The following is a 22,361-nucleotide window of genomic DNA, read 5'->3' as shown; positions in this document are numbered from 1 at the left end:
TCTATTCTGACAAAATGATATAAAAAAGTGAATGTATTAAAGTTTATGTGCTTTACATTCCTGGGCAGGGGGGGGGGGCGCTCTTGTATATTTTAAAGCTTGGGGCCAGTTTCCATGCCCAGAGAATTTAGGATTATCAAGTCAGAAGGCTAGAGGGAGATGTGCTGTAAGAAGACAGAAAATCAATAGCACCAAGTGGCAGCTGAGAGGAAAAGAGGGGCAGATAAACTCTACGTAAAGAAGCCCCCTGGCCCCATTCTTGGGGTAGTTCTTGCCCTTAACCCCAACTGTAGACATTACAGTAGAAGTATAATAAGTCAAGTTCATAGGTGCAACTCTGAGTCATCATGAAAAGGTCCAATTAAACTCAATGTAATTTATTTTAAGACAGAAAAGCATGCAGTATAACTTTTAAATGATTTTCATCAAAAAGATTAATTTTGAAAAAGCCTTTTGCACAAAGGGGCACATTTTAGCTGTAAACTCAGCATTGAGAACAGCTTTTCAAGGTACTTGAGAGCTAATGGTGTACATTAGTTGCTTTACAACTGATACGGTAAAGGAAGAATGGCCAGAGTATAATGTTTTTGTAACATAAAATTTATAGCAGACTCAGAAGACCTTTCAGTCAATAAATGAAGTACAATATAATAAGCAAAGGAGGAGAGAACATAATGAAAAATCCCTGAAAGCAGAAAAGCAAAACCCCTCAATTCCTAAGTAATTATCTCCTAATGTAAAAACCTTGATTTAATAAATCATTTTGATTTTCTAAGTTTAGAAACTGTGCTTTGAGACAAATTCATGTTATTCAAATTAACACAAATATGTCCAAAGCACTGGATATGAAGAAAAATTACTAGCAAATTATAGAGAAAAATCAGTTTTAATGTTGTATGAAATACTAAACAGTAATTAGTTTTAAACTTCTAGAGGTGCCTCTCAGTTCTTGTGAAAATCTATTACCTCTCACAAGTTTTTCATTACACATGATTTCTACTAACGCAAACTAAGTGCTTTTTCAATTTCTGCAGTGTAACTATTACTTAGAATTCATTAACATATAATCTCTAAGGATGAAACATAAGTAAGTGCAGTTACCTTGGCAGTATTCGGTCAGGGAGTTTGTGTGCTGGAATAGCAACAGGCAACTTTTGCATCTGTCTTGCATAATCAAAAAGCCCTGGTAAATTATGGGAATAAAGCTGAGAAGCTTTACCTGTAAAAAAAAATATAATAAATAAATAAACACGATATAAAAGCTAATAACATAAATAGGAACAAGTGAAAGGTATCAAAAAACTAGGGGCTCCTGGTGGCTTAGTTGGTTAAGGGTCTGACTCTTGGTTTCGGCTCAGGTCACGATCTCAGCATTTGTGAGTCTGAACCCCACATCGGGCTCTGCACTAAAAGCACAGAGCTTGCTTCAGATTCTCTCTTTCTCTCTCTCTGCCCCTCCCCAGCTCGTTCGCTCTCTCTCTCAAAATAAATAAACTTAAAAAAATATAAATAAAAACTAAAAGACTTACCAGATATTGACAGTAAGCAATTGTTCATCACATATAACCATGTACACCTTCGGGGGAATAGCTGATAAAAAAAAAAAGTACAAAGTTTATAAAAGATAATAAGTAAAATACTTCTATTATATGTCCGTGTTGAACTGGTCATTCAATTTGCCAATTCTAGGTCTTTCTTGTTTCCCTAGATCTAGTGTTTCTCTATGGGAGGAATACAAGTGGGAGGGGCAGTGTGGTCAAGCAGTTAAGCACATGAACTCTGGAGCCATCTGGCCTGGGTTCATATCCCAGTTCATCCACTTAAGCACTGTAAGATCTCTGAAAAGTTACTAATCCTTTCTGTGCCTCAGATTTCTCATCTGACATGCAACTCATAATGGTATCTATCTCTGAGAGTTGTGAAGATTAGTTACTCTATGTAAAGCATTAAAAACAGTATCTGGTGCATAGTAAGCTTTATACAGGTACTAGCTACTGATGTCATCATGATCATTTCTGTAGGTTGTTTAGCATTGCTGGCCTCTGGGTACTAAACATCCAAAGCTTCCCCCAGTCACTGTGACAATAAAGAAACATCCCCACGCAATTCCAAACACACTTTCTCCTTTCTGCCCCAACTCAACATTTCCTTGCCCTTTGACCAAAATCTCTAGCGTCATCTGTCACCATGCTGCAAACCGTTCTACACGGATCAGTTCACGAACAAAGCTCTGGGGTTTGGCAGCTGCCTCTCCCCCGCCCCCCTCCACTTCCTGTTACCATTCTACACTCATTCTACACTCGAATCAGACTGTCTGCTCAGGGTTCCCCACCCTTGCCACTCCGCTGCACCACTTCACACCTTCACACTTATATTTACCCTCTCTCTGTCTGGGAACGTTCCGCTCATTGCCATTTACGGTCTCTTCTCACTTCCCCACAGGAGGTGCGAGTGACGTGTGCTCACTCCTAGTGTGACACCTAACCTGAGTGCTACAGCTACTGCCACGCCTCTATTACACCCGAGAGGTCCTTGAAGGGTAAGGACTAGTCCTGCGAATATGTCCTCAGTACCAGATAAATACAACATACTTGATGAAGCTTTTATGGATAAAAAAATAAAGAGGCAGAAAATCACAGAACTGAAACTTATTTCTTACCTAGTGTGTGTGTACGACTTTAAGAAAGGAAAATACAAAATAATGTACCTGTTCCATTGATGTTTCATGAAGTTCATTAAGATTCAAAGTATAAATTCCTTCTTCAGCACCAAATATCAAGTACTGATCTGAAATAACAAAAGTAATTCACCGGTTTTGATAAAAAAAAATATTTTCAAAATGGATTTATATAGTTTAGAATTATGTACATATGTACTATAACCTGAAAAAAGAATTACTGTGATTGACAACCTATATATACATATATATATATTTTAATGTTTGTTTTTTAGAGAGAGAGAGAGAGAGCAAGTGGGGGGGGGGGCAGAGAGAGAGGGAGACATAAAATCCGAAGCAGGCTCTGAGCTGTCAGCACAGAGCCTGACGCGGGGCTCAAACTCATGAACCGCGAGACCATGACCTGAGACGAAGTCAGAGACTTACCCAACTGAGCCACCCAGGCACCCCTAAGCATTAAATATATTTTAATACAAATAAGTGGCTAAAAACTCTGCCTTAATGAACTGAGTTACATATAAATACCAGCCTCAAAGCACTGAGGAAAACTTTTATGTAAAAGAGGTTTTGAAGACTGGAAAGCTAGGGTTCCTCACTCATCAGAGGGTGCTGAGGACTGGCAGAGAATCCATAGCTCATTTTCTACAATTCTTTTAAGAGAAACCTGGGTGGCTCAGTCGGTTAATCAACCAACTTCAGCTCAGGTCATGGTCTCGCGGTTCTTGAGTTCAAGCCCCACGTCGGGCTCCATGCTGTCAACTCACGGCCTGGAGCCCCTTTCGGATTCTGTGTCTCCCTCTCTCTCTGCCTCTCCCCCGCTCACACTCTGTCTCTCTCTCCTTCAAAAATTAACAAACATTGAAAAAAAAAGTAAAAAAAAAAAATTCTTTTAAAAGTATAGTTGATGTACAGAATGTAAACAAAGAACTGATATAGATTCAAAATATTTTTGCAGATGGGCTACCACTGTAAGAAATAACATCAGAAACCAGGATCTGGCTACTGCCTATTTAAAAAGCTAAAACTTAGATACCTGGCTAAGGTACTCAGTATCTTCTAGAAGATGTTAGTTTAGCTATGGTCCTGTCTGATCTGCTTTTGATAATATAAAACAACAGGTCAGGAACTTCTCCAGACTAAACTGAAGTATGCTAAGAACTTAGAAGGCCAAGAGCATTGGTATACTGCCCAATATTTAGGATTAGTAATGGCAGATTGAAGACATAAGCTTTGTGGTCCAAGAATACAATCTAACCAGGTTTGACTGCAGCCCTCCTACCGACCAGTGGTGAACCTTTCTGCATGTCACTTTCCCTGCCTGTGAAATAAAAGTTCCCACCTTGGATTTCTAAAAGATTTAGTAAGAAGATATGTGTGTGTGTGTGTGTGTGTGTGTGCGCGCGCGTGCGCTTATGCATACCTTATACACACATATATTAAGATACAGATATATAGTGGGAGAATGCAGATAGTCTTTAGTCAGTGACTAATGGCAACAATTCTTATTATGATCTACTTTAAGGTGGAGAGATCCTCTAACGTGGTCACCACACCCTAGACCCTGGGTAGCTAAACTCCTTAACAACAGTTGTGTCTAAAACACAAAGACAGTGAGTGTGCAGCAGTGGAAAAAACTTTTGTGGAGAAAATTAGGGTGGCATAGAGTGCATGGTTTTGCTATATTAACACGGGGACAACACAGTGAAATTTTAGTGTCATGGGTCACCTCAAGCACTGCTAATAAGCTAGAGAAACATAGCCTAAAATTTTTTTTTGAATTATAACAAAATATTTTTCAGAAAGACATCCAGAGCAGGAAGAAAACTGAATACTTCCATGACCTCAGTTTAAAAAACAACTAGAAAGGGGCTGCCTGGGTGGCTCAGTTGGTAAAATGTCTGACTTCGGCTCAAGTCATGGTCTCACAGTCCATGAGTTTGAGCCCCATGTCGGGCTCTGTGCTGACAGCTTAGAGCCGGGAGTCTGCTTCAGATTCTGTGTCCTCCTCTCTATGCCCCTTCCCCACTCATGCTGTCTCCCTCTCAAAAATAAACATTAAACAACAACAACAACAAATAACGTATAGTACTACCTCTTGTATCTGGGTTTATCCATGATGTTGCACAGTGAATTTTCAAGGGACATCCATTAAAAACTTTTGAAAAACATGCACCCATCTGGAAAAACAAAGAATAACCAAGTAATACGATATTGCCTGCTAAGAAGGAAATTATAACGCTACAAAGGTGAAAATTTTCTTATTTATTGAATCATTGAAATGTTATTAGTAATAAATGTTAAATAATCTTAATAATACAATGTTATTAATCATTGAATTTAATACTTCAACATGAAAGAGGTATGGCTGGTTTCAAATTCATATATGTACTTTAAAACATACAGACCCATTTTTTAAGAAAAACTGAGCAATGTGATTATTTTCCCTGGATGGATTCAATAAAAATCTTTATTTTTTTATGTTAATATTTATTAAGCCCATTTACAAGTCTTTCATATAATAAATACCTTATAAGGAAACACAGTATCATTCATTTGAACTTTTTTTTAATCTTGAAAGAATAAAATGTTAATTTTCAAATTATTGTTCATGTTAGAATAAATAAATACAAGAAAGCTTACTCATTTAATCACTTTTATTAGCAACAACTTGGGGGGAAAGAACAGAGCACTGTGCATCATATAGTTGGAGTGTTTTCTTCACAAATATGGAGACAATACCCAGAGACAGAACACACAACCCCTGTAGCTGATGATAATGGGTTAGAAATATCAACATAAAAAAGAATCAAAATAATAAATCCTAAGATTTCCTTCTGCTCACAGAAACCTACCAAACAATATCTTTAAGATTTTAGCACCAAATAACAACAACCTCGCAGAAGACCTATAAACATGTTTTTATGGTGTAGGGCAGAAAGTGTATCATTTAACTCATTCTGGTAATTATGCTTTAAGACAGCTGCTAAAATTCACATGTGGAGGTGTGGCCTAACCCCTAAAAATCCAAATGACACAATGCGGTGCCGAACAATCCAACCAACTCCGAGTGTAAGCCAGTCTGTACGGTCAGTCCCACCTGCCTTTCCAGTTAGAGGCTCCTCCCCATCAGCTGTACATCTGACCGGAGAGTTTTCTACATATGTATCCAAACAGGACAACCCGAATGTCTCTGCCAGACCTGGGAGCCCTTCACTCTCAGAAACTTTTATAAGATAAGGCATAAATATTTAGATCGTCATATTAATTTAAAAAGTCGAGAAAGGGGCGCCTGGGTGGCGCAGTCGGTTAAGCGTCCGACTTCAGCCAGGTCACGATCTCGCGGTCTGTGAGTTCGAGCCCCGCGTCAGGCTCTGGGCGGATGGCTCAGATCCTGGAGCCTGTTTCCGATTCTGTGTTTCCCTCTCTCTCTGACCCTCCCCCGTTCATGCTCTGTCTCTCTCTGTCCCAAAAATAAATAAACGTTGAAAAAAAAAAAAAAAATTTAAAAAGTCGAGAAAAAAGGTTAAAAATTAAGAAATAAGAAACTAAAAGGCTAAAAAGTAGAGTTGGGAGGTTACAGACTAGAAGCTCTGTGGACACCTAAATTAGTGTCACACTATGTTTCAGATTAAAGAGTTGCAGCAGCGAAAATATAGTTCTACCTATACTGACGCACAATTACACTGAACTAATCTAATTTTAATCCTCAAACAGCATGGTCTAATGAAAAAAATCAAACAACAAAACCACAACAGACTGTAACACAGGGCTGTATCTAACGTCTATTCCAGCTCTGGTTGGAGCTGGGGGGTAGTTCTGTGATCTTGTGAATATTTTGGGGTCTCAGTTTTACTCGTGGGCAAACTAGTTTGGGTCAGATGGTCCTTTAATGCTCCTTCTAGTTCTAAAATGTTTTTGATCATTGAAAATGCTAGAAAAAAATGTGTCCTATTTACATTCTGTACTTCCCATTATATCCATGTGCCTTTTCTACATTTCTTCAAAAATGTCTGCAAAGAAGATAGTAACAAATTCTGGAATAAAGGAGCTTCAAAATGTAACAATCTATATTTAAATTAGCAATCTTATAGATTTTTTCAATACTAAATGGAGATTCTTTCAAAAAGCTAAAACATTTAACCAAAGGTATACAGTCAAGCAATTACTGGTCATTGTATTTAGCCTGAAAACAACTTATTTGATATTTATACTTACATGCACTTTAGGTGTTGGGGGTAGACCGTTACTAATAGGCTTCTAGAAAAAAGAATACATGCATGAATATACTTCTTTTGTTGTTGTTTGGCATATTAATACTGTATTTCAAACATAATTATTGAAATAAAATACACATGTACGCTCTCTTTGTAAAAGGGCACAATACAGATAAGGCTAAAGTCCCCTACAGTCCTTCCACAGTCCATTTATCCCTGGTACCTGCCCCCTCTCCAAAAAAGCTGGTTTAGGGTACCCCTTCCAAACCTCTTCCCAGGCAACTATATGTACTCATGTATTTGTGTATCTTTCCATACCACCTTGTATATACTTATATATGTGTCCCCATAGAAAACACTGTTTCGGTGTGTGCTTTAGAACATAGTTAATGCACTCTTTTATCAACCTGTCTTTTGCCTTAACGGGTCTTAGATCTTCGTATCAGTACACATAGATTTGGTTCATTTAACTGCAGCACAGTACAAATATAACAAACTTTATTTAGCTATTCCCTAGTTATTATTGGGTATTTAAGTTATTTTCCGTTTTCTACTATCACAACAATGCAGAAATGATCACTCTTGCATTTACCTTACTATGCAATGTATGAATTATTTTTTTAGGGTATGCTGTGATAAGAGAAACTACTGGAATATAAAGTCTGTACCTCTTACACTGCAGTGGATATTGACCACCAAACTGTCTTTCTGAGTGCCCATTTCACATTATACCCACCAGCAGTGTGGATGAGCCCTGGTTTCTTTGGTCTCACAGACACTTAATGTTATCAAACTGATCAGTAAAAAATGTTTTCTCCTTAATAAGCATGCCTCTGATTGCTAGGAACATTGAGAATATTTTAAAAAGAGTTTATTGGCTATCTGTACTTTCTCTTCTATGAATTGTCTTCTCTCATTTTTTTTTTTTTTTTTTTACTGAGTTATCTTTTTTCTTATCTATTTGTTGGTGTTCTTTATAGATTCCAGATTTGAATACTTTATCTATTAAATATGTTACAAATGTTTTATCCTAGTCTGTAGATTATCTTAACCTTGTTTATAATGTGAGTTGAAGTTTTACATTTTGAGGGATTCAAATATATCAATCACTGGTCAGAGTATACTGATAATTACAAGGAGAGTAAAAATATGCTCAAGAGGAGCACCTGGGTGGCTACGTCAGTTGAGCGCTCAACTCTTGATTTTGGCTCAGGTCATGACCCCAGGGTCGTGGGATCAAGCCCCACATTGGGCTCCACACTGAGTGCGGAGTGTGCCTGAGATTCTGTCTCTCTCTCCCATTGTCCCTCTCCCTGACTTGCGCGTGCTCTAAATTAAAAAAAAAAAAAAAAAAAAAAAAAAAAAGCTCAAGAATACCAGATATTTTTCCAAGGGGCCACATGCCTGGATATATGATTTGCCTCCCACCCTTTCAGAGGGATTATACTTTAAATATAAGTTTTATGAAAGTCTACATTTCTTTGGGGGTTAATGTTCATAACATTTTAAGGAATGACTTCCTAATTTTTGTCACTCTAAGTCAAAATTATTTAACTGTGACAAAAATCAAAATCTATTAATTGATTTCATATACCTGATACAAATAAAATATGCTGTGTAACACTACTTCTGTAATTATTAGACACTTCTGAAATTAGAACTATTTGAAATTTTACTTTGTAGATATGTGTATGAGGATGTATAGCCTATTGCTGCCACCAATTTGTGGTAATTTTTTTTTTTTCATTTTGCAACTAACTTATGTACTTGGTTTTATATTTATGTCCTTAAGTTACCTTAGATCATCTATATGAGCAAAACATTTTTGAAAAGTGTATTTATTTATTTTGGGAGAGAGAGGGAGAGAGAGCGCGCATGAAAGCGTGCGCATGAGTAGGGAAGGGGCAGAGGGGGTGGGGAAAGAATCCCAAGCAGGCTCCGCCTGTCAGCACAGAGCCCAACCCAGGGCTCAATCCCACAAACTGAGATCATGACCTGAGCCAAAGAGTCAGACACTTAACTGAGCCACCCAGATGCCCCGCAAAACATTTTAAGTTAGCAAGCTCTGAATGTTGAAACTGTCAGATTTACATTGAGTACTGACAGAATTGGGTATAAACATTTTCAAGCTGCAGAAACTGTAATCACGTTTCAACATATCATGGATACTGTTTATCCTATTATATAGTTGCCAACATATTTCAGAATCACTGAGACTGTTAGTTTTACTACTACGGTACAGTAGTTCCTTATCCTAATGAAATAAGGTAAAAGAAAGAATTACAAATGCACACATAAAAAAATGTATACATCTCTCAAAAGTTCTCATGCTGCATCGTAGAGTCATGAAGCTGTATTTCTGTACTACAATAACAGTGCTGCTAAAATTTAAACCAGTGAACACAAAAAGGCCCTGTTCAGTTGAAGAGACATCATAAAAACCCATTCCTAAAGGGCATTTGACGCTTTTGTTAACAACATCCTACCTAAATTTCACAACTTACGATGGATAATCCTAGATTTTTAAATGCTTTAACTAAATATAAAAAGGGTATGTCATATTATGTCATGAAATCTTAAAAAAACAGATTATAGTACAAAAGCCTCTAACAATGTGCTTCCTGCATAAAACCATACCTATATGCACATAAGTACTTTAACTGTACTATATAAAAGCAAATATTAGTAAACACAAAAACTTTGATTTTTTTTTATTATTATTTGAGAGAGAGTGTGTGCATTCATGTGTGGGTGGGGGGAGAGAGGGAGAAAGGAAGGAAGGTAGGAAGGAAGGTAGGAAGGGAGGGAGGAAGGAAGGGAGGAAGGAAGGGAGGGAGGGGGAGAGGGAGAGGGAGGGAGGGAGAGGGAGGGAGGGAGGGAGAGGGAGAGGGAGAGGGAGAGGGAGGGAGGGAGAGGGAGAGGGAGGGAGGGAGGGAGAGGGAGAGGGAGGGAGAGGGAGGGAGGGAGGGAGAGGGAGAGAGGGGGAGAGAGAGAAAATCTCAAGCAAGCTCCACACTCAGTGGGGAGTCCATGTAGGGCTTGATCCCATGACCCTGGCTGGGATCATGACCTCAGCAGAAATCAAGCTCGACCAACCTAGACACTCAAGTGCCCCAACATACACAAAAACTTAAAAAATACTCTCATCTTATGATCTCATGGTCATCTGCTGAATTGGGTTTTTAAGGATTTTTTGTTTTGTTTTGTTTTAAGTTCTATGATGAAAGACAAATGTCTTCTGACGATCATGAGCAAATTTTTTACAAATGTTAAAAAATTTTAATATCCTGATAAATACTATTTATGTTTTAATAGCTATGTCACAGTATTTTATCCAACATTTGTAACAAGAATAGCTACTGAGGCTAATTTCATCTTTCCTAAAGTGATATTTTATATCTACTGGAAAATAATTTTCATTTTTCCTCCTTGTTATTTTCTTTGAGTAACAGTAGTAATACCACGAATTATATAATCTATAGTTAAAAACTCATCCTAAGTAAAAAAGTCCTAGCTTTCCTTATCTGTCCATGTCCTTCTTTCCATAACTTTTTGAGACTGTTAGGAACTTTTAAAAATCTCATCAATGAGAATAATAATAGTTACCTGTATGCTGAAGGTCACATTTAAAATACACTATTATTTAAAAAAAAAAAAAAAGGCCTACATAATTTGAATAGCAGAAAGTCATCATTCAAGTTTGCCACAGCAGTTACTTTTTTTTTTTTTTTTAAGATTTAAGCAATCTATTATAATTAATACATTAAAAAAACAACATACTAATTGCAAAATATACAATCCCTATAGTTTAATTATAATAACAAAACTAACTTAACAATGAAAAAGAAAATACAATTATATTATTAAGTATTATTATAGATTATATAGTAAGTATATTATAAATATAAATACCTACTGGTACATCTTTCTTTTCTTTCCTTGAAGGGTTTGTGCCTCTATGTTCATTCTGTTGTTGATATAATGAACCATCTCGTTCACCATTTAACTGGAAGGAGCTCATTCCATTTCCTTCAATAAGATGTTTAAATATATTTAAAAAGGATTAATTTTCATGAAAACTTTCACTTAGAAAATTATCAAGTAGGAAAGAAAAATACGATTTCTCAGATGGTTTCTGCCTTCATCCGATCAGAAACAGTACTAAAGAAAAAAAAGTCTGATACCTATGTTCTACTTCTATCTCTTTTTTTAAACATTTTTTTTTTAACATTTTTAATTTATTTTTGAGAGACAAAGTACGAGTGCAGAAGGGGCAGAGAGAGAAGGAGACACAGATTCTGAAGCAGACTCCAAGCTCTTGAGCTGTCAGCACAGAGCCTGATGCGGGGCTTGAACCCATGAACCGTGAGATCATGATCTGAGATGCAGTTGGATGCTCAACCGAGCCACCCAGGTGCCCCTCATAGAGACAAATTTAAAATCAGGTTATATCTAAGCACATATATTAATGCGAAAAACAAAGAAATACTGAATATATAACTACTTTCAGGAAGGGGCAATTTACAATATCCAGGAAATTTTAGTTGCTTTTTAATTGTTTCTTTTGCATAATACACAATACAGTACTAAAACAGCATCTTCTAGTATTAATTTGGAGACAAATAACTAGCAAAAGTGACAATCATTTTTCTAAAAATGATAATATGAAATAAAAAAAAGAAAGGAGTTAGATGAAGAACCCTCTTTTCTTTTTCTAAAACACAAGTAGCCTACAACCAAAACACATTGTCCTTGTTCGTTCAGTTTCTTCTATTGCCACATTAAGATAACTGATGAACTGAGCATTTACAATTCCCCAAGAAAGAAGGCTAGATATGAAAGGAGAAACAAGGACATTTTAATACCAGAATGGGTCACAGTAATCCTGTCATATATAAACACTTCAAACTATGTGGCAAAAAAGCAGAAACCATCTCTACAGTCACTGCCTTCTTTCTCCCCTCCCTCAAAGGAATTTCAGATACTCTGAAAAGACAAGACACCCTCCATTTTCTTCACACAGTACGAAAACCTGGTAACGTACTTATTTCACCCTCCCTTCACCCATTACCTAAAGCAATTGGCTTTTGTGGAGGTAATCTGGGAGGTGGTGGTCTGGGTGGAACTTGGGATGGTTTTGCTGGGCTCTCTGACATAGGACATCTCTTGATAGTTCCTTGATTATCATCCTCAGTAGAATGAGTTTCCTGTGGTATGAATATGGACTTAGGCTGAAATAATACAGAAAAGGAGATCAATGATTAAACATGAAATTACTTGTTTCATTCAAAAAAGAAAAATATTAAACGTCTTTCCTGAAGTAAATACTATTCTGTGTTTACTAGCTGAGCTTTAAGGTTATTCAACTATCTGATTCATATTATCTTAATATATATCCTAAAAACGTACAGTAACATGTTTTCTCAGAAAAAAGGTCCTTTTCTATTAATTCCTTCGCAAGCCTTCCTATCTAGACTTGCTAAATAAAAATATTCTGCTCTTTCTGATCTCCAACTTAAATGAGTCTCTTTATTTTAAACATTCAGACTAATCAAATTACAGTTCTTTATAAGACTAAACTGTCTCTTTTAGATGACTCAATGTACAGTTGGTTGCACGTACGACTTCATCTCAGGTCATGATCTCGCAGTCTGTGAGTTTGAGCCCCACGTCGGGCTCTGTGCTGACAGCGCTGAGCCTGGAGCCTGTTTCAGATTCTGTGTCTCCCTCTCTCTCTGCCCCTCCCCCTCTCATGCTTTGTCTCTGTCTCTCTCAAAAATAAACAAACATTAAAAAAACTTTTTAGATGACTCAATGTCTTTTATGTTAATGCCTAACCTTTCAGACTGGGGCAGGAGAAGATACCAATTAAAATTCTATCATACTGGAAAAGACTAACACTGCAATATGGAATGGCTAGGAAACTTTCTGTGCAGACAATGGAAAAAGCCCCAGTCAGCTGAAGGTTTGGAGAATTTATAAATTCTTAATGTGTCCCTTACTAGAAAGATTGTTCACACTTATGTTTTTGAAATTCTAATGTAAAACAAAACAAGCAAATACAGTATTATTTACCTGTGGGAAACATAATTTTTTTTAAGTATAAAATGAAACAAAATACAGTAATACATTAGACGCCAAGACTGGTCAGACTCTAATTCTCGTTTATAAACCCTGATTTCGGGACGCCTGGGTGGCTCAGTCAGTTAAGTGTCTTTGGCTCAGGTCATGGTCTTGTGATTCATGAGTTCGAGCCCCACGTCGGACTCTGTGCTGACACCTTGGAGACTGGAGCCTGCTTCTGATTCTGTCTCCCTACCTCTATGCTCCTCCCCTGTTCTCACTCTGTCTCTCTCTCTCTCTCTCTCTCTCAAAAATGAACATTATAAACCCGGATTTCAAAGTTTTCATAATTTTTTTAAAGTATAAAATGAAATGATAGTTGAATAACCTAAATGAAAATAGAGTAAAACATTAGATGCCAAGACGGGCCAGACTCCAATTGTCATTTATAAACCCTGATTTCAAACCTTATAACAGCTCATTTTATAAACAGTTCATTTTATAATTAAAACTTGCTGTGCATATAAACTCATAAAATAAATTTATATTAGTATTACCTATATTAACTCATTGTGCCTTTTAAAAAAAACCCATCAGTGAGAATTTTAGCATTTTACAATGTTCCTGACAAAACAGTTGCCAAAAATTTTTGAAAATTATTCTGATTGTTTTTTTAATGTAAAAGTACCTTCTGATAATTTAATATCTATGATAATAAATCACTACCCATTACCCATTCTTAGGAAATCATTTACTAGTAGATCATAGCTTCTGAAGGAAAAAAATCTTACAAAAAATATGAGATTTCTAAGCCAGGTGAATTAATACTAACCCATTAATTTAATCATTTTCATGTATAAATTTCTAGAACTTTATTATTTAGAATAAATACTAAATGACAAGTTGGATAATTTAAAAAAGCAACCAAAATTAATCACAATCATCAATATCATGGCTGGTAACTTCATGTTTTCTTGTGGCTCTCAAGTGAAAATAAGCTACAGAGTAACTATTAATATAGTACTGATGTGACAGACCAACCACACACACCCACACCCACACATAATTCAAACTGAAAAACAAACCTGCTTACCTTTGGTGGCAAAGGAGGTGGAACTTTTGCTTTCATGGTTGAACTATAAAAACATAAAAGTTTAGGATCAGAATTGAATGATTACTAAAGTATAATTAATTTTTCAAAGATATGGAAGAAAATTTACAGATACAAGTTCCCTTTCCTGAGATCATGAGTGTTTTCCAAAACGTTCTGTACAATGTTCATGTTATGCTGAATGAAGTTTTATTCAGAAGTAATTAAGTAGACATGCTTTCTTGGTTTCAAATTAAAATAGGAAAAGATAACTACAATTCTAGTTTATATCAATTGAATGGTAATTATTATGAAAACACTAGCAACAACTAGTTAGGGAAAAACAGCAAAATGATATAGTATAAAAATATATCACAATGTAAGCTTCATTTTTATTACTGTTAGAGATGAAACATCTCTGATGAAGCTCATCAAAAGCTACATACATTCTCTACAAAATTTTAGGCAGAATTTATCTGATTGAAGCTAAGATTCATTATAACTCAGAATTGGGAGTTTTCGATGTACAAAAACTTAAAAGATGGAGCATAAACTCTCAGATGAGGAAACAGGTCCAGAGAAGTTAAGTGACCTGATTCAAGGTCAAAGAGTACTGAGACAGAAAAGAAAACCTATGCTTTTATGCCTCCAACTGCTAGTGAGGTACCTGTCACTCTACCATGAAACTGCACTTTTCTTTAAAGAAAAAAAGAGAATCTAAAAAAACTAAGCCTGAATGCTTATGTAAGTGAAAATATTCCCGTATATCTGATCCAACAGAACCTTGTTAAGAAGAGGAAGAGAGATCTCTCCTCACTCTCTTTGTACACACCAAGAAAAGGTCATCTGAGGACACAGAAAGAAGGCAGTTGTCTACAAGCCAGGTAAGAGGGCCCTCACCAGGAACAGAATAGAGCTGTGACAAATTTCTGTTATTCAAGTTACTCAGTCTGTGGTATTTTGTAATGGCAGCCTAAGCTAAGACACGGCTTGGTAACAAGGAGTGGAGTACTGTTACAACAAATACCCCAAATGTGGAAGATCTGCTTTTATTTTTTAAGATTTTTTCTTTAAAGTTTATTTGAGAGAGAGAGAGAGAGAGAGCGAGCGAGCGAGCACGGAGGAGGAGCAGAGAGAGAGGGAGAGAGAGAATCCCAAGCAGGCTCCACGCGGTCAGTGCAGAGCTCAACGCAGGGCTCCATCTATGAACGGTGAGATCATGACCTGAGCTGAGATCAAGAGTTGGACGTTCAACCAACTGAGCCAACCAGGCACCCCTGTGGAAGCAGTTCTGGACTCAAGTAACAGGCAGAGGCTGGAAGAGTTCTGAGGTACATGCTAGAAATATGGACGCTAACAATGATTTTGCTGAGAGAGAGAGCTGAAGAGAAAGTTTCCCTCTTCTTAGAGAATGCATCAATAACGACCAAGAGAATAGTGGTAGAATGTACACATTAAAGGCCATTCTCCAGTGGAAATGGTGGAGGTCTGCAATGGAAATGATGACCACATTATTGGAAATGGGAGGAAAAGTGATCCTCGTCAGAGAGGTAGACAACTTGGCTGAATTGTGTTCATATTCTAATGTTTAGTGGAAGGTTAAATGAGGTTGTAAGAGTGAGGTCCTAGTTGGATAGGATTAGAGGCCTTCTACGAAAAGGGGAGAGAGGTTTCTCTCTCTGCGTGCATGCGTGCATGCATGCATGCGCTGATGATAGCCCATGTGAGAACACGGTGAAAAGACAACCATCTGCAGGCCGAAAGAGAACTCTCGCCAGGAACCAAACTGGCTAGCAGCTGGAGCCTGAACCTCCCAGCCTCCAGAACTGTGAGACAACTTGCTGTTTAGACCACCTCTCCATGGTATTTTGTTAAGGTTGCCTGAGGTAACACAACTAGAACAGAGAAAGAAACTGTGATATAACCCATAATACTCTCAATATAAAGCTGTCAAACCTATGAAATCACATCAAATGACATCTTTTATCAAAAACAGGGAAAGAACTTACTGCTTGGATTCATCATCATCCCCTTCATCATCTTCTAAATGTGCCACGTGCCCTCTAAGGACAAAGGATAATTCCACTGTTACTAAATGGACTTTACCAAAATGGCTTAAGAAGAAATTTTACAAAGTGTAGGAAGGGCTACTGCAAGACAGCATTTTATTTCTGCAGCTTTACAGGATTCAGAATTAAACACCAAAACGTGAGGCTACATGACAGAGAAGGGGGCAAACAGACTCTACTCTCTGTGACATAAAGTATTTTAAGCTTAATTAAAAATCAAAATTACCGCTGATGTAATTCTTCTTCAACAGACTTCAGAAGACTCCTTAAAAGAAAAAAAAAAACAAAAAACCAAAAACCAATGTGAATAAATAAGGAAAGGAATACCAAGTACATTTTTTCATCATTTGAACCTTAACCATAAGTTTTTAAATTACTTTTTACTATTTTCTAACATCAGCTACAATGATCTCTATGCCACAGAACATCAAGTTATACTTAATAATATATCCGTATTTTCTGCTGCTAATGTCTTCATACATGTATTTGAAATGAACAAAATAAATCCTAATGTTTATTGAAAAATACCAGTTCAAACAGAGGACAACCCACCATGAAATGTCACAATAGGACTGACAAAACCATAATTGCAGGGTCATAGTCAGGGGTTTCCAGGATTCAAATTCTACCTGGAACATTTTACCTGACACCTGAAATTATATTTTCTTTTTCTTAAAATAAGGAAGGTGACACACTTCAAAAAAAAATCATGCTCTCAGGCAATCCTACAAAATGAAACTCAACATGTTGGATCTCTCTGCAAAAGCATGCATGCATGTGATGTGAATACATGAATGTAGTAGCACTTTGCTTTCACAGAAGACACTCACTTACCTGAGATATCTGTTCTCCAGTGGTGTACTGGCAAACACATTTACACTTTTGGGAGACTAAGCCTGTATCAGACCAGGTGCGAGGATTTTATCATTAGGAGCAAGTTATGAAACTTTGCTATTCAGGAATGTGAGAGAGAACTCACGGCATTCCTGAGTTCCCTTCCTTTTCGCTGCAAGTCCATGCAGCGAACCTCCTATGTTGCACTCTTCAAGCATAAAAACTCAGCAGCCTTCTTAAAGCCAACGGGATAGGGAGAAATATGGTTACTAATCGATTACTGAGGTAAAAGTGAGCCAACGGAAAATCTACTCTCCTCAAAAGGTAAGGCAATACCTTCTGATCATTTTTCCCACTGATATATATTGGAAAAAACTCCCGTTAGAATTGTCAAAACATAAAACCAGAGAAATTGAAAGGTAAAGTTAGCTGGTATGAGCAACAGAATACATTTTAGTCTTCAAATATTTTAATTAGGCCAGCTTACTAACAACCTAAGTATTAAAAAATGACAAAGCTCTAACTCGAGTGGTAAATGACATGGGAAGGCCATAAACTAATCACAAATCCTACTCTGCAGATAAAAAAAAATTGAGGCACTTCAGTCAAATGTATGATCTTATTCACAACGCTCTTCAAGGGCTAGTTCTAGGGAGATGGGAGCTTCTGACTACGGGCAGGATCATAAGTGATGCCAGCCTGTAAAGCAAAGACAGCCTGCATCTGAGTCCCGCTTCTGCCACTGTAAGCCATGTGGCCTTCAATAAGTACTTTGATTTCCCATTGCTTCAGTTTCCATATCTGTAAAACAGGAATTATAACAGTACCTACATCAAAGCATTTATCGAAAGATACAATGAATATGGGTAAAATGCTTGGAATAGTAATTTAAAATACACTAAGTACTCAATTCACATTTTCTTTATTATGATGGGCTACGCAACATTTCTTTAAACTAGCAATTCTAAGTGTGGTCTAGGGATCCCAGAGGTCCCTTGGCCTCCTGTAGGGGGTCTGCAAGAATAAAACTAGTTTCATAATACATATAATACAAAAAAGCATTTACCTTTTTCACTCTTAATTTTTTCATCGGGAATGAAACTCTGGAGTTTTCCAGAGGTTATAAGATACGTGATAACACAACAGATTAGTAGCAGATATGAGAATTCAGCTGTCTTCTAATAAGCCAGATATTAAAGAGATTTGCAAAAAAAATATAAAACAATGCCAATTTCCTTACTATTATTTTGTTTCAGAAAGATAGCTGTTTTTCATAAAAAATGTTATTAGTAGGCCTCAATAAAGTTTGTTGAATTACATGGACATATATAAAATCTATTAATGCAACTATTTGCTGCTTCTAAATCTCATGAGAGGAATTACACGGTGTTAGGTTTGAGGTGGCACTTAAATTGGTCCTTGATGAGAAATTTTTTTTTTTTTAAGTTTTTTTTTTTTTTTTCAACGTTTATTTATTTTTGGGACAGAGAGAGACAGAGCATGAACGGGGATGGGGCAGAGAGAGAGGGAGACACAGAATCGGAAACAGGCTCCAGGCTCTGAGCCATCAGCCCAGAGCCCGACGCGGGGCTCGAACTCACGGACCGCGAGATCGTGACCTGGCTGAAGTCGGACGCCCAACCGACTGCGCCACCCAGGCGCCCCGAGAAATTTTTAAAAAATATTTATTTTTGTAGAGAGCGCAAGTGGGGTAGGGACAGAGAGAGGGGGGCAGAAGATCAGAAGCGGGCTCTGCGCTGACAGCCTTACAGCAGCGAACCTGACGTGGGGCTCGAACTCACAAACTGCAAAATCATGACCTGAGCCGAAGTCAGACGCTCAACCAACTGAGCCACTCAGGTGCCCCCATGAGGAATTTTTTAAACACACAAAAAGTGTTATTTATGATAACATGTAATGAGTATATTACTATTTTAAGTAAATAAATATTTTGAAAAGTTCTCAGTTTAAATTTCCAATACCGTAAATATTGACAGTTATAACACACCTAAACAAAAGCTCTGGAGTCCTCAGTAATTAAGAGTGTAAAGGGATCCTGAGACCAAAAATTTAGGAAGCACTGCTTTAAACCATGTTACCAAGTTAAATATAGTATCTCTGAACTGTATAGTGGGCTTTTATATCATTTTAGAAGATAGGAAAAAATTTTTTTCTTAAGCACATGCCAGTATTTTGGGGGGGGGGTGCACCTCTTTTTCCAATAGAGAATATTAAGATTTGAAAACAATTAAGAAGTAAAGTAAAAATGTATTTTATTTTTCAATTACCATATTTAATTGGACTTACAGGGCATTCCACTTTTTAAAAAAGAATGTTCCCAGGAGTACTATGTTCTCCAAGAATAAGAGAGAAAGGCTGAATAAGAGAACATGGAAAAGCAGCTATGCTTTATTGTTAGGGACTCACGTATATTTTCAATTCATTTACTAGTATATCTCCTACATGTGTTAAAAGGTATTTTGTTAATAAACTTACAGAATTCATGAAGTGTTAATGAAAAGTAGGATATATGATTTGCTTCTCAGGCTTTATAAAAGAGAAAGTGAAACATGGCTAAATTTGCTAAGAGGTGCATTTATGGTAAATACTCTATCTTGTGAGACCTGGGGAAAAGTAACACTGATTTAATCACCAAGATTGGGTGCTATACAATAAACCACTATTCACTGGTCCATGTGGATTCTTCTGTTATGGAATTTTTAGAAAGTAAAGGACGAAGTAAAACAAAAATGATGCCCACAGATACTGAGTTACTAAGTCAATCTAAAAACATTAGGAAATCTGGATGAAAATGTTAAAAATGGGGAACAATATGCAATCACAAATTTAACTGATGAAAGTGAAGAAACTGACACAGGGAAGTGAAAAAAAAAAAGAGAAAGAAAAACCCACAGCCAAAATATTTAGCATATTAAAATTAGCTAAGAAATTCACATGCTGGTTTCTGAAATCTTCTGAAATTGTCTAAGTAGCTAAAAACAATCTTTAAGTATTGTCCTGAGTATATCTGAAGACTAAACAAAAAATCTCCTATTTCTTTAAAACCAAAGAGCAGTTTTATTCACTCACATTCACTTGCTTTTATAATAAATTACTTACTGAGTAAATACTACACAAATAAGGGCAATTAATAAGTATTTATTAAACCGTAACTGTCCTAAAAATGCTTTGCAATGATTATTACATTTCACCCTTAGCACCCTACAAGGCAGGGACTATTATAATCCCCATTTTACTAGAGAAAACTGAGGTAAATTTCTCAAAGTCACATAGCTTACAGGAAGAGAAAGTTCTGACTCCAGATATGGCATTCACTACTACTACACTCAACTGTGCTAGGAACTGTGTAATTCAAGTTACTTTTTTCACCATTATTTAAGTCTTTAGAAGAGAATTTAAGTTATCTCTAGAATCTTTGCTCTACATTAAAAACAATCAGAAATAATTTAGTTTTCTTTTAAAAATAGTATTTTGTTGGTTTTAAATAATCAGAAAAGTTGAGCCCAACAACAGCATTCAAGAGAAAAGAAAACTCAGTTAAGTCAAAATACATATTCTATTAAAAAAAAAAAAAACAAAAAACACCTACACCCTATCTTAGTTCTTGTATGGTCTGGAATAGGTAGAAACCCATAAATGGAAATCTGTCTGCCTGATCACCTATGGAGAAAGCAGGAAATCCTGTGAGTTTTAAAACACTGCCTGGTCACAAGAATAAAGCAGACATATCAGTACAGTAAGAGAAGTGCTACATCCATGCTCATGTCACATGTATGTATATACCTGTACACGAAACACAGCCAAAGGTCAAATTTTTGGCCAACCTACCTTGCCAGTGATTCGTTATATAGAATACAGTTCCTTAAGCAGGGATCCAATTAATCAAAAAATGAAGGTTGGGCAAATTATTAACATTTTACCTAGCCAAAGTAACTATATACTATGAAAATGTCTAACAATCAGATATTAGACAATGGGAACTGAGGAATCTGGAAAAGCATTTAGTGATGGGCCATATTTCTTTTTTGCATTTTTGCTAGTATATAATTTAAAAATATATTTAAAATGAACCAAAAAAGTGTAAATGGAATTTTTCTCCAAATCATCCACGGTCTCTTAGAATACACCAAAATTTGCTAACAAGGTCCTTAAAACTAGTGACCTTATATTAAGACAAAATAATAAAAAAAGCACTTCAGAATTTTTATTTGCTAACCACTATGAGACAAACCTTCCTTTGCTGTCCATTAATGAATCAGGAGAGATTATAAATAGCACACAGTTACTATTTAGATAAAATCTCATTTTTCTATCAGGGAAACTGTATGCCTTTTTCCCATTTTAGGAAACTTAATTCAGGTTAATTAAAAACAAATTCATCGTATTTAATTGAAATTCAGCTTAAATCCAAACTAATGCATTTCTCTAGGCGGTCATTCAAAGTCTCTTCTCTGTGTTGAGAAAAGATAGGGTATTTAAATTAAACATTTAGTCTAAAAAAAGGAGACACGATTTTGCATTATCTTTAAATCTGAACTATTGTCTTCAGTCATCGTTCCCCAACTGCTTAAACTATGGATGTATATATATTTTTCAACTCTCTAATGTATAAGTGAAATTATATGTTGCAATTTTAAGATGTTCTGATTGTTAAAACAATATCTACATTGCTGAGAGATTTTGACAATTTAAACAGTATTTCCTTACATATTAGATTTTATAATGGTAATTTCTCCATGAACTAAGAAAATGAGAATCTACAAAGAACAGCAGAGTCCTGTCCCCTTACTCTGCTGAGGACTATGAACAACTTAAATTGTTACTCCTTGTAAGCTGCCTTTTCACCACAGTGCTGTACCACCTAGACAGTGCCTGGTGTACAGGAGAGGCCTTGAATAATTGTTCTATTTACTTCTTGCATGAATTGATAGTTCTGAAGACAGCAGATGCATTTTAACTACTATCTCCTTTTTGGAAAGCTCTTAACAACTAAAAAGTTAGGATAAAGAGTTCTAAACACTGTGAATATTTTCAGCTATTTTCAGAGCCAACACACCTGGGATATGTACCAAAGCAAGTTTTATAAGGAATAAACAGGTCAACCTTAAAAATAAAGTAAAAAAATTCTGAAACATGTATCGTCTTCAGTTGGAATGTACTTCGTTTTCTCTAACAAGTAAGGTCTACAAAGTAGCTTGATATAAAAAACATAATGTCTCCATTATGACAATTACTGACTAAATGATTAGCAAGGTAGCAATGAAGAAAAGTTGAAAGCGTATTATAAAAACCTATCTACCAGACTAATACAATTTACTTCTGGAAATATTAACATATTTTTCTATATTAAATATATAATAAAATGCACAAGATATATGTAATAAATAAATTAA

At 36.2% G+C, this 22,361-nt stretch overlaps 1 protein-coding gene across 3 annotated transcripts in view; it reads right to left on the bottom strand.

Moving 5' to 3' along the window:
* Window positions 1-22,361, bottom strand: part of MAP4K3 (mitogen-activated protein kinase kinase kinase kinase 3) — a 205,493-nt gene that overhangs the window by 23,990 nt on the left and 159,142 nt on the right. For all 3 annotated transcript variants that reach the window (XM_045447057.1, XM_045447058.1, XM_045447059.1), the window contains 10 exons: window positions 16,340-16,378; window positions 16,054-16,107; window positions 14,048-14,090; window positions 11,963-12,122; window positions 10,808-10,920; window positions 6,893-6,934; window positions 4,770-4,854; window positions 2,708-2,787; window positions 1,530-1,590; window positions 1,102-1,219 (listed from right to left, as the gene is read on the bottom strand). In XM_045447057.1, coding sequence (XP_045303013.1) covers window positions 1,102-1,219; window positions 1,530-1,590; window positions 2,708-2,787; window positions 4,770-4,854; window positions 6,893-6,934; window positions 10,808-10,920; window positions 11,963-12,122; window positions 14,048-14,090; window positions 16,054-16,107; window positions 16,340-16,378 — 795 coding nt within the window. The remainder of the gene's footprint in view (window positions 1-1,101; window positions 1,220-1,529; window positions 1,591-2,707; window positions 2,788-4,769; window positions 4,855-6,892; window positions 6,935-10,807; window positions 10,921-11,962; window positions 12,123-14,047; window positions 14,091-16,053; window positions 16,108-16,339; window positions 16,379-22,361) is intronic.

This window comes from Leopardus geoffroyi, chromosome A3 (assembly GCF_018350155.1).
Source record: "Leopardus geoffroyi isolate Oge1 chromosome A3, O.geoffroyi_Oge1_pat1.0, whole genome shotgun sequence".
Lineage (NCBI taxonomy): Eukaryota > Metazoa > Chordata > Mammalia > Carnivora > Felidae > Leopardus > Leopardus geoffroyi.
Note: the sequence above shows the minus strand (reverse complement) of the source record. Positions and strands in the feature narration are given on the sequence as shown.